Source organism: Penicillium pulvis (assembly GCF_028828015.1).
Source record: "Penicillium pulvis strain IBT 33274 chromosome Unknown contig_7_segment1_segment0, whole genome shotgun sequence".
NCBI lineage: Eukaryota > Fungi > Ascomycota > Eurotiomycetes > Eurotiales > Aspergillaceae > Penicillium > Penicillium pulvis.
This window is the reverse complement of record NW_026643079.1, coordinates 2546059-2559326: the sequence shown is the minus strand read 5'-3', so window position 1 is coordinate 2559326 and position 13268 is coordinate 2546059. Positions and strand designations below refer to the sequence as shown.

General features: G+C 48.7%; 5 protein-coding genes across 5 annotated transcripts; 1 reads left to right on the top strand and 4 right to left on the bottom strand.

The window, feature by feature from the left end:
- Positions 1-266: 266 nt before the first annotated feature.
- N7503_008930 (YqaE/Pmp3 family membrane protein) lies at positions 267-983 on the bottom strand. The gene is made up of 3 exons (XM_057068477.1): positions 837-983; positions 578-712; positions 267-509 (listed from the first exon to the last, which is right to left on the bottom strand). The coding sequence occupies exons 1-3, from the start codon at positions 851-853 to the stop codon at positions 488-490; spliced, it is 174 nt and encodes a 57-aa protein (XP_056919332.1). The 5' UTR covers positions 854-983; the 3' UTR covers positions 267-487.
- Positions 984-1783: 800 nt separating this feature from the next.
- Positions 1784-3482, bottom strand: N7503_008929 (fungal specific transcription factor domain-containing protein; the record flags this gene model as incomplete). Its single annotated transcript, XM_057068476.1, has 2 exons — positions 1784-2867; positions 2917-3482. 2 exons carry the CDS (start codon positions 3480-3482, stop codon positions 1784-1786), a joined length of 1650 nt encoding a protein of 549 aa, XP_056919331.1.
- A 1814-nt stretch (positions 3483-5296) lies between these two features.
- N7503_008928 (H(+)-transporting V0 sector ATPase subunit c) lies at positions 5297-6231 on the top strand (the record flags this gene model as incomplete). Its single annotated transcript, XM_057068475.1, has 6 exons — positions 5297-5313; positions 5434-5446; positions 5575-5704; positions 5788-5944; positions 6012-6115; positions 6173-6231. 6 exons carry the CDS (start codon positions 5297-5299, stop codon positions 6229-6231), a joined length of 480 nt encoding a protein of 159 aa, XP_056919330.1.
- A 1106-nt stretch (positions 6232-7337) lies between these two features.
- Positions 7338-8561, bottom strand: N7503_008927 (mitochondrial 37S ribosomal protein mS38; the record flags this gene model as incomplete). Its single annotated transcript, XM_057068474.1, has 2 exons — positions 7338-8044; positions 8120-8561. The coding sequence occupies 2 exons, from the start codon at positions 8559-8561 to the stop codon at positions 7338-7340; spliced, it is 1149 nt and encodes a 382-aa protein (XP_056919329.1).
- A 925-nt stretch (positions 8562-9486) lies between these two features.
- Positions 9487-10788, bottom strand: N7503_008926 (guanine nucleotide-binding protein subunit alpha; the record flags this gene model as incomplete). The annotated part of the gene is made up of 5 exons (XM_057068473.1): positions 9487-9828; positions 9883-10141; positions 10195-10358; positions 10411-10595; positions 10662-10788. The coding sequence occupies 5 exons, from the start codon at positions 10786-10788 to the stop codon at positions 9487-9489; spliced, it is 1077 nt and encodes a 358-aa protein (XP_056919328.1).
- Positions 10789-13268: the final 2480 nt, after the last annotated feature.

Here is a 13268-nt window from a genome sequence, read left to right as displayed (position 1 = left end):
ATCCCCAGTCTCAGTGGACTTTACTACGTTAACAGCTGGAACAATATCGGAATCAAATAATTGCCATTCCATTCGAAAAAGCTAACCAACCCCAGGCCAACACAAGCCCGCGAGTCATACAAGATGAGGTGGTATCATTCGAAAAGCATGAAAAGAAAAAAAGAAAACCCGCAAGATAATCGCACATAGGAAAGTGGAATCAAAAAAAAATCCTTGGCGGTGCCCACATAGCACACTACCAACATTAAGGAATTATGAACATCGTATCGGCCATGCCCGGTGGTGGGGAATGCAGGCTAGTCTCGGAGCTCTGCGGAATCACGCTGACGGCTGCACTCGACCCTTCAGCCACTGGTGCGCATTTCCAGGGGAGCTAGGAATGGCTAGTGGAATGCAACACAGCGGATAACGAATTATATTCTCGTTGAATATTGCTCGGAAAGGCATGGGTCGAGGCAGGGCGCCATGGGTTGTCATTTCAGCGTGATTAATATTTGAATATGATGTAGCTGTAAGGGAGGACAAATGTTAGTATTGGAAACTCTCAGATGATATCGGTCTAGAGGAGAAAACGTACAAGGCGTGGATAACACCAGGCAACCAACCAAGGATGGTCAGTAGGATGTTGATCAGGAAGTCAGCACCACATCCGCGCTCCAGGAAGACTCCCAGAGGGGGCAGGATGATGGCGAAGATGATCTTGCAGATATCACTAGAGTTCCGAGTCAGTTCCAACTTTCTGGCAGTGGCCCTCGTGCGACATGGGAAGCCAGGGCCAAGAGAACATAGCATGCGAAACAAGAGGATAGCTCCTGAGTCAACAAGGGTGAACTTACGAAGCGGTGAAAGGCATGTTGATGGGATGTGAGTATCACGAAGGATTGAGTATGAGGAAGAGAATCCGAAGGGAAGAGGAAATGCGGAGCTCTTTTAAACTGGAAAACGGAACGGGAACAAGAGAGCTTCATCTATTACATCATTGACGCCACACATGTGGCGCACCTGCACATCCCTGGGTTTTCATTGGCTCGAAACCTCACTGCCTGTGGCTGTCACTAAGATAAGCAAGGTTTTCTGCCGTTTCTATTGAATTTTAAATTAGGATGATCATCATCCCAAGGTTCACAGCCTACACGGCCTACACGGGAGTAGGGTTCGCACCTGTTACACCCCCTAGAAATACGATTTGATTATTAATTGAATTCTATACTTCACTGTCGCCCTGTACCAATCCCTTTCTCAGCTCTATTCTCAACTGTCCTATCCTATGCCGTGTTTTGCCGGTTGCCTGGAAGGAAAGCTTGGCGCCATGACCTGGTTCATGGCTAAGTTAGGAAGCATTTCTCGGTCTGCACGGAGTCGCATGATACTGTAGTGACGATCCCAAAGAGGCCGCTAAGAAATCCCTTTCGTCACCTGTGGCGCATCATAACCAACGGTCCAGCCCTATCGTGCCTCGGACCCCCACCTGCCAAGGCCATGCTGCAGCCACCACGAGCTTCATTGGTCACCCATGACTGTAGTGACTTCACTTCTGGCTGGTTCCTAGCAAGTTCCTAAAAGTTCGTGCAGGGGTGTGTAACTGGAAGTGGCTGAGAAAGCAAGAAAATCCACACTGAATATGAAAAAGCCCCTGACGCAAGCCGAACTGTACAGGATTTCCAAGGTTCTTTCGGGTCCACTCCTTGTTTGGGGAAGAGTTTGAACAACTTTAAGGCTTTTAGGGGAATGACGCCCCAATAGGGCTGCATCTGAATTATTTTTAAATCTGAGATACTTCAGCCTAGTATTTTTTCAGGTGGGGAGTAAAATCCACATCCTCCAGCAAAGAGTTCCACTGTGGTGCATCTAAATCGGGGGCCACAACCACAAAGTCGGACCAAAGTCTTTCCCACTCATCTTGACCTAGATCATTGAGTAGGTCATAGCCATCAACATCGCTTAAAGATGGCGGTGCAAGAGACGTGCTCTCGTCGTGGGCAGTCACAGGTTCGCTATTCTCATTTGCCGATCGGGTTCCTGTTGAGGACGGGGCGACCAGTCCCTCCTGGGCTGCATCATCCTTTGGTAGGGCGGATGTCTGCGATCGCTTTTTGTGCAATGTAGACATCAAGGTCTGTAAATTTTTTTGAATGCCTTCCATCAGGTCATTAGACTCTCGCCTAGATTGTTCCAAAGTCTCGTAGGCAGCAAGCACTTGAGCCTTCCGAGCCTCCGCATCGGGTGCGATAGGATTAAACGATACATCCATTGCGAGAATCAAAGCGGCAAAAAAAACATGGTGCATGACAGTCCAGACCCTGGCGGCTTTCAGTCCAACCTCTGGGGCCACTTCATCCATCGCACGCCGGAGTTCCAGGACCTTATGCGCCGAACGGATGCATACTATGTGCGAGTACGCATATTTGCGATTCGTTATACCTTCCAGGTGGTAGGGTCTATGCAATCGACAAAGTCGTGTGTGGAGGCCGAAGTGAACGCTGAGTCGCTGCCAAGCAATATATGGCCGCTCTTTGCAGAGTTGCCGACTCTGCTCAATACTTTCTTTGTCCAGCTGGAAATATACAGGAAGGCTGGCGATGTGATCGTGGAACTTAGAGTCTAGCTCCAGGATGACTTTGTAGTCTGGCTCTTGAGAGTCGAGTAAAACGGATGGAAGAGCATCGATCACTTGACGACATAGATCTGCACCCTGAACTCGAGTAATGAAAGCAGACATCGACGTGGGCACAGACAATGGGAAATCTTGCTGGACTCCAGTACTCGTGATAAGCTCATCGTCCGTGTTGCTGGGCATATTTACGTTCATGTGTTTGGTTTGAAAGATGTATGCACCTTCCTGGGGACCACCAGAGAACGAAAGAAGCCTATAATGGTCAGCTATGGCCTGTTTGTTTCGGAGCGCTGGGAAAATACCAGTCAGATGCTACCATATGCCACCAGGCTCGTCGTTGAATCTCGACATCAATCATATCGCATCCTTGCAGTCTTCTTTCTTCACGAGCTCTTGCCGTGTCTAGCCGATGGATCTTCAACTCCCTCGACATCAGTAGACAGTGATGACGAAGAATTTGAACGCGGGACGGGAAGCCATCCGTATTTAGAATTATGTGCCCCAGCGTGCCGATGGCTACAAGGGCAGTCGTTGATGGCTGTAAAACCCGCGAAGGATGATCCAATATAGCCAATGCAAACCGACTATACGCTATCAAAGCCGCCCGTGCGCCTTCACTCGTCGCATTCAACTTCTCCAAAAGGCCAGGTGTCCAGCCCAGAGATGAGCCGGCAAAGATGCTAAAGAGCAGCATCAAATCAGCAGCCGGGGGTACTTCACCCTCAACAATGCATTCATATACCTTTTCCATCATCGCGCGGGATGAGGGGATATGGAGGACGCCGAAGGTTGGCTGCAGGGTTACTGCAAAGTGGTTGAACAGCTCCCTGGCTTGCCGTAATGGTGGCAGCTTCCTCGTCATTTCCATAATGCTTGGGAAATCGGGTGCACCAATGTTTTTTTCATGTGGGGATGACATATAATGGACGCTGAACGGGGTGACATAATGTGAAGTAAAGACCTAGGCGACGAGTAAGTATGCTGAGTGCGAATTGATTTGAAAGTAAAAATAGGTCGAAAATTACCTGATCTTGCCCATGTGAGGTATCCGGATTCATGAAACCACCATGAGGCTTTGGTACAAGTCCTTGAGGAGAATTAGACTTCTCAAGGAAAGCTGCTTCTAATCTTCTTAACCGATATAATATCTCATCAGAGTTGCTTGAAGGGTGTTAGTAAGACATGGAGCAATATTGGAAGTAAAGGCGGCCTACTTTGGGGCCAAATGTGTGGGTCGTGTTGTTGCAGTCTGCCTAAATTTGGTCGAAATAAGCCCTTTTGAGGGCTCTGGGCCACTCAAGCTTTCCGGACTTTGTCCAGAATATTCACAGGGGATGTTTCTGAGCACACAGTTTGAGCATGGTTGAGTGCGATCACATCGACGTTTCTTCTCACGGCAAGCTTGACACGACAGAGGTGGTCGAGCCCACTTGCTCGCTGCTGTTATTGGATTACCGTCGACGTCTCTCTTCATGATGTATAGTCCCAAACAGTGCTAATTGGCAATGACCGTCTGATGGAAAGGCGCTGATATCACAAGGCCGCGGAGGTCCGCGGGACTCTTTATACACCACGGGCAAATACTAGCTTCAAGACATTCCTATTAGGTTCTTCGAGGAAACCAATGAAAATGATAATACTTTCGGGGGGGTCCCTGATGGAGGCCCGACGTCCGCGGATCCGCGGACAGGCCGCCGTATTGGGTTAGCGTGGTAGGTATTACGTTTCATATATTTCACTTCACTCATGGCGACAGTTAGTATCATATACGTAATATTACTGTTATTTTGCACCGCCCAGTTACGCGCATGTGGGCATTAGCCAGTGGCATCGTATTATTATTCTTGGGAGGCAGGATCAATTATTTCTGGAAGGCGCGATGCAGTCGAGTTTGAATACGCCCTCCTCTGATCGATTTTTTACCATCTCTCCTCAATCATTCCTGTACTTTCCACTCATTTTCTACCATCTCTGCAAGCCGCCTTGTTTTTGGTCCATCTATGGATATGCCTAGGTATCGTTTTGGGCTCGAGACAATGCAACAATTGTCACTCTGGACATTTCAAAGTTTCGCAAACTGTGTAGATGATGCTCTGAAAAGTTGACTATCTCCGAAGGTCCTATTCGACCGAGCTTGTTGTCATGTATGCCAATCAGGCCCTTCTCTGAGCTATCGCTAGGCGGATGGGCCTTGTCATAATAAAGTGATGCAAATTTATGGATTTGAGGCTTTTCAAGCTAAATTAAGAATGTATATGAAGAAAACAACTTGAACGTTACCTGAAATGTCTGGAGTCGAGTCTGAGAAGCATTCCTAGCCTCTTTGGCAGAGTCAAGGTGGTTGTATACAGCAATAAATTATATACCATTTTCTTAGATATAAGGAACTTCAAAGTTTCAGATACCCCCTATACAACCATTTCATCTGCAAAATGATCTGTACGATAATCACAATGCATCTCAGATTGGTGTTCGATGTATACGTTCATGTGGATCCTGATGCCGTGCCAAGAAAACACGTGACTGCAGCACCAGCGTGGTGGCCTCTGACCTCGTAGCTGGCTCTCTCCCTCCCGATCACCGCTAACCTCTTCTTCGGTCCACGCCTTTACGTTCGGATCTTTCCATCTCATCTAAGCTCCGATCTCCCCTCGACATCCTTGTCGAGCATCATCCGTCAGAATGGCCACAGAACTCTGGTACGTTGTCATCATGACTCCCGCCCCCTGGGTGCTTGACAGCTACCGACCTTCGGACTGTCACAAGCATCATGGGCACACATGCATTGATAACACCTGCTAACTTGCAATCTTGAACAGCCCCGTCTATGCGGTAAGTCTAGCTCCCTCGATCATCATCGAGTCGATTCAAGCGGCGACCCCGTCATAACCGCCCCTCCCAACCCCGGCACCCGCTTTGTCAAAATCACATCGGCGGAATGACTGATATCTCTTTAATAGCCCTTCTTCGGTGCGCTGGGTTGCACCTCAGCCATCGTCTTCACCTGCTTCGGTGCTGCCTACGGTACCGCTAAGGCCGGTGTCGGAGTTTGCTCCATGGCCGTCCTCCGTCCCGACCTGATCGTTAAGAGTACGTCAAGCTTCAGACCCTGGAGAACCATCAATCCAGCGAATCTATCGCAATGCCTGGACGTATATACTGACTACAAACAGACATTGTCCCCATTGTCATGGCTGGTATCATTGGTATCTACGGTCTCGTCGTGTCCGTCCTGGTCGCCAACGACCTGAAGCAGCAGCTCCCTCTATACACTGGATTCATCCAGCTGGGTGCTGGTCTCGCTGTCGGTCTGGCCGGTCTGGCCGCTGGGTAAGTCCGATTCTCAATCTCAACTTAACTTCCACATGACTCTGGACGCTAACGGGAGGCCTCACAGTTTTGCTATTGGTATTGTCGGTGACGCTGGTGTTCGTGGAACTGCTCAGCAACCTCGTCTCTACGTTGGAATGATTTTGATTCTCATTTTCGCTGAAGTCTTGGGTAAGTCCTCTCTGCTCCAAGCAAGCTAATTGTATTTCATTAACATTGTCCCTCTAGGTCTTTACGGGCTGATTGTCGCTCTTCTCATGAACTCCCGCTCTAAAGCAGATTGTTAAATGAGCAGCGCCTCGATACAACGTTCGGACACTTGACATCTCACTCATCGAGCCTGTGAGATGTCTTGCAGTCCGACGTGTCAATTTGTGAACCTTGAACCCGACATGACAAGCGCGTTAATTATTCCGTCCCATGGTGTCGGGTACGAGGACTAGTGTGAAGATGGAAAAAGATTTTCGGCTATGATAAATTCATTTGACTTGTGAATGGGAAATTCTTCTTTCGATCACTGTGGTATGTAGAATCGGGGGACACTTCAATTGGATCCCAACGGTTGGACAGGTGTGGGTAGATATTGGATTGGCTTACATTGCATGAATGCGCGCGCTGGATACTGTACTTTATATTGAGTCTCGCTTGATTGGGACCCTTTCCCCCCTTTCGTCTTATGGTTGCAGTGAGGTTGACTGTCTTGTTGGTCTCACTGCTGCTGGAGACCCTCCTTTCTCTAACTTTTTACTCTCGGTTTGACTCTTCTTGTCTTTTTATTTGGCTTGTCAAGTCCTTGTATTCGATATGATATAGCAATCCCGATTTGTGCATTATGCTCTGGATTCTTCGTAGCTCTAGTACATCTCTCCCATAAGCCCTTGGGCCCTGGAGATACTGTGTACTCTTTGTGTGACACGCTTGAATTTGCGATGAGATACCACATTTTCAGAACACCAGTCGCTGGAATATTATCATATGATTCTAGTTTTTCGAATTACGAGCGGTAGCAACCGTAGAAGTTATGAGGAATGAGACACAGGGTGTTTATCAAGAGAAAGATTCTATAGGGTAGCCCGCAATGCATGAGAGGCAGGATATGCCACACATAAGGGAAGACAAAGACGGCCAAAACCACAGCTTCTGCCTCGACGTTCCAAAAAAGAAAAAAAAAGAATTGGCGGATGTTAGGATAGTAGTATAGAGGAAGCCAAGTAAAAAATGACCAGGAATATAAGATAGCAATGTACTGGAGGGATAAGAAGAGGATATGCCCTACAACTCAGATACTAACCCCCCTCAACCCAGCAAAGATGCAAGAAGCAGGCCAAAGATGCATCCGATGAAAACCGAAGAAATGACACCAAACAAATGGAAACGCGAAATCGCCCCAGTTCTAAGCTTTGTCGAGCTTACGACGGAGAGTGCGTGTTCTCCGCATCAGCTTCTTGAACTTGTGCTTCTTCATCTTCACCTTGCGCCGTCTCTTGGTGCTAATAGCATGCATGGACGAGTTGTGGCGCAGACGCTCAACGTAGGTCATGCCAGTGCTGGAGCTGGGAGCGTTGATGGTAAGCTCATCACGCAATCCAGCGGGGGCCTCCATCTCGTCACGGACAAAGGGACCAGTCGACGCCTCGTAGGTCTTGCGACCATCGGCGTGACGAGATTCCCGAATGGTGAGGACGGTGGAGTAGGTGGTATCCTGTTCGCTCTGGGCCTCGTGAGACTCCATGGCCTCGGCCTCGGCGCTCATGTTCATGGGGACCGGGGGTGGGGGAGGGTGGAAGGGGCGGAGACGACGGGTGAGCTCCTCGACGGACATGTGTGCCTCGGGGCTGTCGAGCATCTGGAGATCGCCGTTGGCATCGCTGGCGAAGCGGCCGTGCATCTGGCCGAACGGATCCTCAGCTTCGGACATGCCGTTAGCGCCCTCCATGGACTGGACGGTGTTCGAGAGGGTGAAGATGACATCGTCGGGCTGGTTCTTCATGAGTCTCTTGGAGAAGATCGATTCGAAAGCTTCATAGCTCGAGGTTGGGGGGACCGTGGTGGTCACGGAGATCGGGCGGTGAATGGAGAAGAACGAGGCAACGTGAACGTCTATTGCGGAGACAAAATTAGCATAAAATACATTTATGAAGCATGTGAAGCTCTGCTCAGCTATCAGAAACTCACCATGGGGTTGTCGGTGCTGTGTCGAGGGGACACTGGGGAGCTTCGAAAATGCCGCATGCTGCCCGCTGGACTTGGAAGATCCGTTGCGGGCGCCAGAGTCCTTGCCTCGGCGGCGGGTAGCCTTGCTCTTCTCGCCAGAAGAGTTCACACTCTTTGCAGGAGTAGAGGTATCCAGCCGCTGAGAACCGTCACTGGGAGGGACTGGTGGTTTGGAGGAGGATGAGGAGTATCGGCGTTGGTGCACGTAACGGGTTGCGCCGATAAGACCGGTGGAGGGGACACTCTGGGCAGCGCGAGGTGCACTGGAGAGAGGCGCCCATGCGGCCCGGCGTATAGATGTTGACAACATGGTTGGCGTGGTACCCAGGAACTGGGGAAGAAGGTGAAGATGAACTTGCTCGGAGGCGAAATCATCGGACCGGAACTCGGCGTCTCTGATCATGCGGGGATTATGTAATTTGGTGCCTGACTCAAGTGGCGTCCAATGGGCTGAACTGGCAGTTTTCAAGGTTATTCCACAACTTCTGATGCAGGATTAGTGAACTCAAAATATACGGCTTGAGAATGTTTGAGATCATATATAAGCAATTTGATGAGACTACTCTGGGGAACCAGATTGGATGCAAATGTAGTTAGTACATGTACAGCACCTAGCACTCGCATATTGATCTACAAGTCGGCTATTCTACCTTGTTTTTCGAGATCCAGTGGTAATACCCTTATATAATAGTCATGAACGATTCGAATACTCTCCGGTGGTTCCTCCCTGTGCAACCTCCTTCAGTGTAAGCGTTCAGCCCTGGAGTCCTAAAGTTTAGCCAATGCCGAGTAGTGCGATGCCTGACATGGATGCTATAAAAACGGAATAGACTATAGTTTAGAAACCTTAAGACTAATATATCAACTTCATTCAAGTTATAAGTAACCAAAGAAAATAAGACCTGTAGTAATACAGTCGTCAGGTAAACAAAACAAATTTGCAGCGACAAAGAAGTGAAATAGTGGTATCATCCTGCATGATCAAAAAAGACAAAAACAAAGTAGAGAAAGGAAACCATCACAGAGCTTGGAGCGTGGCATTAGTTGGCGAAATCGAACGGACTTTTGGGATGCAACGTAACAGACCCAAGGATACGTCAGAGGGCCGACGACTCTATCATCAAGACGCCTCATGCGAAAAAGGAAAGTCGGGAAGGCAATGGATGCAAAAGACGTAGTGTCGCCATGACAGAAAGAAAAATTAACCGCCGGAGTATGCAACCGAAGAAAAAAAAGGTAGGCTCAAGAGCTTGACAAGAAACAACAATCGACTTCGTGGCAAATAATGACGTTCATAAAGGCCACCGGTATTTAAAAGATTCACTGCCTTATAGTATTAAGGTATGCAGATTCTTTTGTATAATCATGTCTTGGACTGAATCCATGGTCGCCTTCAAGAGAGTGGTGTCCGTGGCGTTGGTCTGGTGAATATAGATCTCGCGGTCTGGGATTCGGTTGATTCCGCGGAATCTATCGGCAAAGTACCGTGCAGCAGCTTCAAAGTCTGTGTCGGAGCCGCTGTAATCTTGGAAGTGCCTCGAGATAGCAGAAATGGCGAGTTTTGCTCTGAAGAGGTCGATCTTGTTAAGGAAGAGGATAATCGGCTTGCGCTTAAACCACTCGCCGTTGACAAGTGATTCGAATAGCATCATAGCTTCGTGCATTTGATTCTGTAGGTCTTTGTCAGCACTTCAACATGTTACAAGGAGAAGAGATATGCTTACAGCGTTCTGGTCTTCAACCAAACATTGGTCGTATCCAGATAAAGCTACCATGAACAACAAGCACTGAACTCCCTCAAAGCAATGAATCCACTTTTTCCGTTCCGAACGTTGTCCGCCAACGTCCATCATCCGGAAGTTCATCTGGCCGAGCTCGAACAAAGTTTCGGTAATACCTGTTGTCCGAAGTCGAGCTTGCAGCATGTCCTGGTTATCAGGAAGCCACCCGGGGGTGAAGATCCGGTCCAACGAGTCGTAGAAACTGAAGAAGCATTAGCATGATTGTGACCTGCCGCACGCAAATGATGGACTCACTAGCTAAGGTTGTCATGCAGCGCGAATTCATGCCCCCTCGCCACGGCCTTTTGAACGCCTCCATCGAGCCACATGACCCTCATCGCATCGCGGACCTTCAAATCAGAGAAGGCCTCGTCCGAGCCGACGTCGGGCTCGGTCTTGTCTAACAATTCTGCAAGACCCTTGGGGAAACGGTTAGCGCGTGGATTTAGGCCGGGATAGAAATTACCATACCTGTGTCTTCTCATCCTCAAAATCAATGCTCTCCGCTTTCATAATATCTAACAAAACCTTGAAAGCAATGACCACATTGGAGTAGATAACAGCTCGTGTTTGATGACGTTCTTCCTCGGGAAAGCCTCTGCTGTGGATAATGCGCATCTGCTTGATGATGGTCGACTTGCCCGATTCTCCAGCACCTGGTGAGAAAGTCAGCCCAAGTGATCGCGCGCGGGGTTATTTAGGAACCAGCCGGGGTTCCTCACCTAGTAACAAGATCTTAATAGTACGATCCATGGTTTTCTTATCGCTCTTGATGACCCGATCAATACGGGCATTGCGCTGAGTGGCATCCTTATCCGCTTCGGCGGGTTTCGAGGCGATACAACCCATGATTTCAGGGATACAACGAAAATTCTAGATTGGCGCAAATATAGTCAGCGGTTGCGTCCAAAATACAGGGAACAGTTCGAGTTGCATCGGACGGAGCTTCGATCTGAATCAGGGATGCGCGCCGTCTACGCCATGCCGTCTCAAATTTGAGCCTGTTTGAGGCTGAGAAGGACCGCTCTCGAACGTGCACCGCCAGATTTGGATCTTCGGGGGTTGTGATAGGGTGATAACCTACCAATTAACAATTATTCAACAGCTTAGTCCCACGCGACGAATGAGCGGGCGTATCCGAGAGATCCTGTCAACGCTTTGATCGATGATTTGAAGGTTCCCCACACCCAGGGCCTGCCACGTTCCGTTGCGAATATGTCGTCGCTTAGTTTCCAATTGGACCAGATTATTCTCCGAGACACCGAGTCCGTCACCTAGCGAGTACTGATGACTTGTGTGCGAAACGGATTTTTGGGAAGGGAGGGAGGTTTCGGGGTCGCGAGATCGACGGGAAGGATCCAGACTTGGGGCGTTCGCGGGGAGGAAATAGGGTGACAGGCAGTTTCCAGTGACAAAAGCACCCGAGGACCAAAGGTCGGGGAGGAATGGAGGGGAGTAAGAGAGAAGGAATAAAGCTGAGAGGGTCAGTAGCACATCTTTTCCGTCTCACAGGGGAATCCACAAGCGGGGAGGATGATGCACGCGGCTAGACTGGTATATTGTTTTATCCAGCGACAGTGTTGCGGAGTGCAGATTGGAGATTCAAGGCCCACTACCGAGCAAAAAAAAACTAGAAAGTTCTGCAAATTCCTAACGGAATGTGGAAGAAGAAGGTTTTACTAACTCTTTTTTTTTTCTTGTTAAGTACTAATCTCCTGTACGAACGAGTTGTACATACTAGGGGCGCTAGGCCGATCCACCACAATGGGGCCAACTTCCCTTTGATTTGTCTTTTTTAATACCATGATCAGAATACCGTACTATTGATTGTACTTTGTTCGAGGATAGGTATGTTTGTACTAAAAGTACGGATCGACATGGAGTAGGATCTCATTTGACACTACTCCAGTACTGGAGCTCCTCCGTAATAAACTCACGTATATCCTCGTCCCAATTCAGTCACTTTCTCCGAAGACAGAGGATCCGATCCATCGCGACGCTATTGAAAGTCGTCCGGCCATTCCATGCGATTGGACCAATCACATTGCCTCGTGCATCGAGTTCGAGAACAATGGATGCTTCAGTACATACGATCCTTGCATGACACTATCGATTATGTTCATATCTATATGCAAAATCAGAAATACCGGACATACAGGCGGAGTACCCAATACGGCTTTATTCCCAAGGGAAATTGTGGATAATGGCTCCACGCGTGCTTTTCGATGGTTCCTCGCTGCGCGCCAAGGCGCTATGCGGAATGCAAGCTGCAGCGATCGGCACGCAATTGCTGAAACCCGCATGGGCTGTGCGCCAGCATAGACGCAAGGAAATTTCTGAAACGTCGGTGGAATCCTGGCTCGGCTTCCAGTGCTTAGTCTGTTCTCCTCCTGATTATGCCAAGGCTCCACATGTGTCCTGGTGCTGTTCATTTAGCCCCCTGTTGAGCAAGCCCCCGCTTGCTCGATCCCCTAAATGGAAGGAAATTTTGTTCTTTGAACTTCCCAGGAATTTCGCGGAATGACGCTTCTCACACTATTTGTTTTCCTCGTTTAGTTACGCCAATCTCGGACACTATTACCGCGTTTCCAGGTTTCCAGTCTCCAGAGCGGATACATTCGCTAAGGAAAACGCCTTAAGGGACCAAACGGCCAGAATTGATCCATCGGGGAACAACAGGTTCGGCAAGACCAAGTGGAGAACGTCAGGGCCAACTCCACATACATTCCGTGTCAAGCACGCGTGCCCGTGCTCATCATTTCATCCACTGATTGGGTTTTGAGTTTGGACGCACAAGCTAGGTCTCGGATAACGCTTTTCTCCCTTTACCCGAGGGAAGCCATGTACTCGGTACAGGAGTCTTTACTAACCCCAGACTTGTCTTGGTTGCTAGCCCGTTCAGCTCAAGGCTGTGTAGCTTATCATTTGAAACGCTGGATTCCGGTTCGTTCTGTCCGGTTTCAAGATCTTCGGTACGATGTTCATCCGTGCCGTTCTTGCTGCTAAAGGCAGGGGTGATCCTTCGTCTCTTGAGATAGATTTCCCTATCACGGGCCTCATTCTTGATCGAGATTTATTTTGGTCCCGATCTGATAGATAATCCCTGATTGATTCTAGGAGAGTTGCATTGCATGATGATTTAACCATAGAAGACTTAGACTGGAAATTAGTACAGGGAGTATGTATGCAAAGCACTGTTAGTATATGCATCATACTAAACGATGTTCCATTAACGCAATCGGGTTTCCCGTAAAAACAAAGGTACTTCCGGGGTAAAACATTACACATGCCAATGCTCAACCCAAATTTAAGTAATGGCGCCTTCCAAG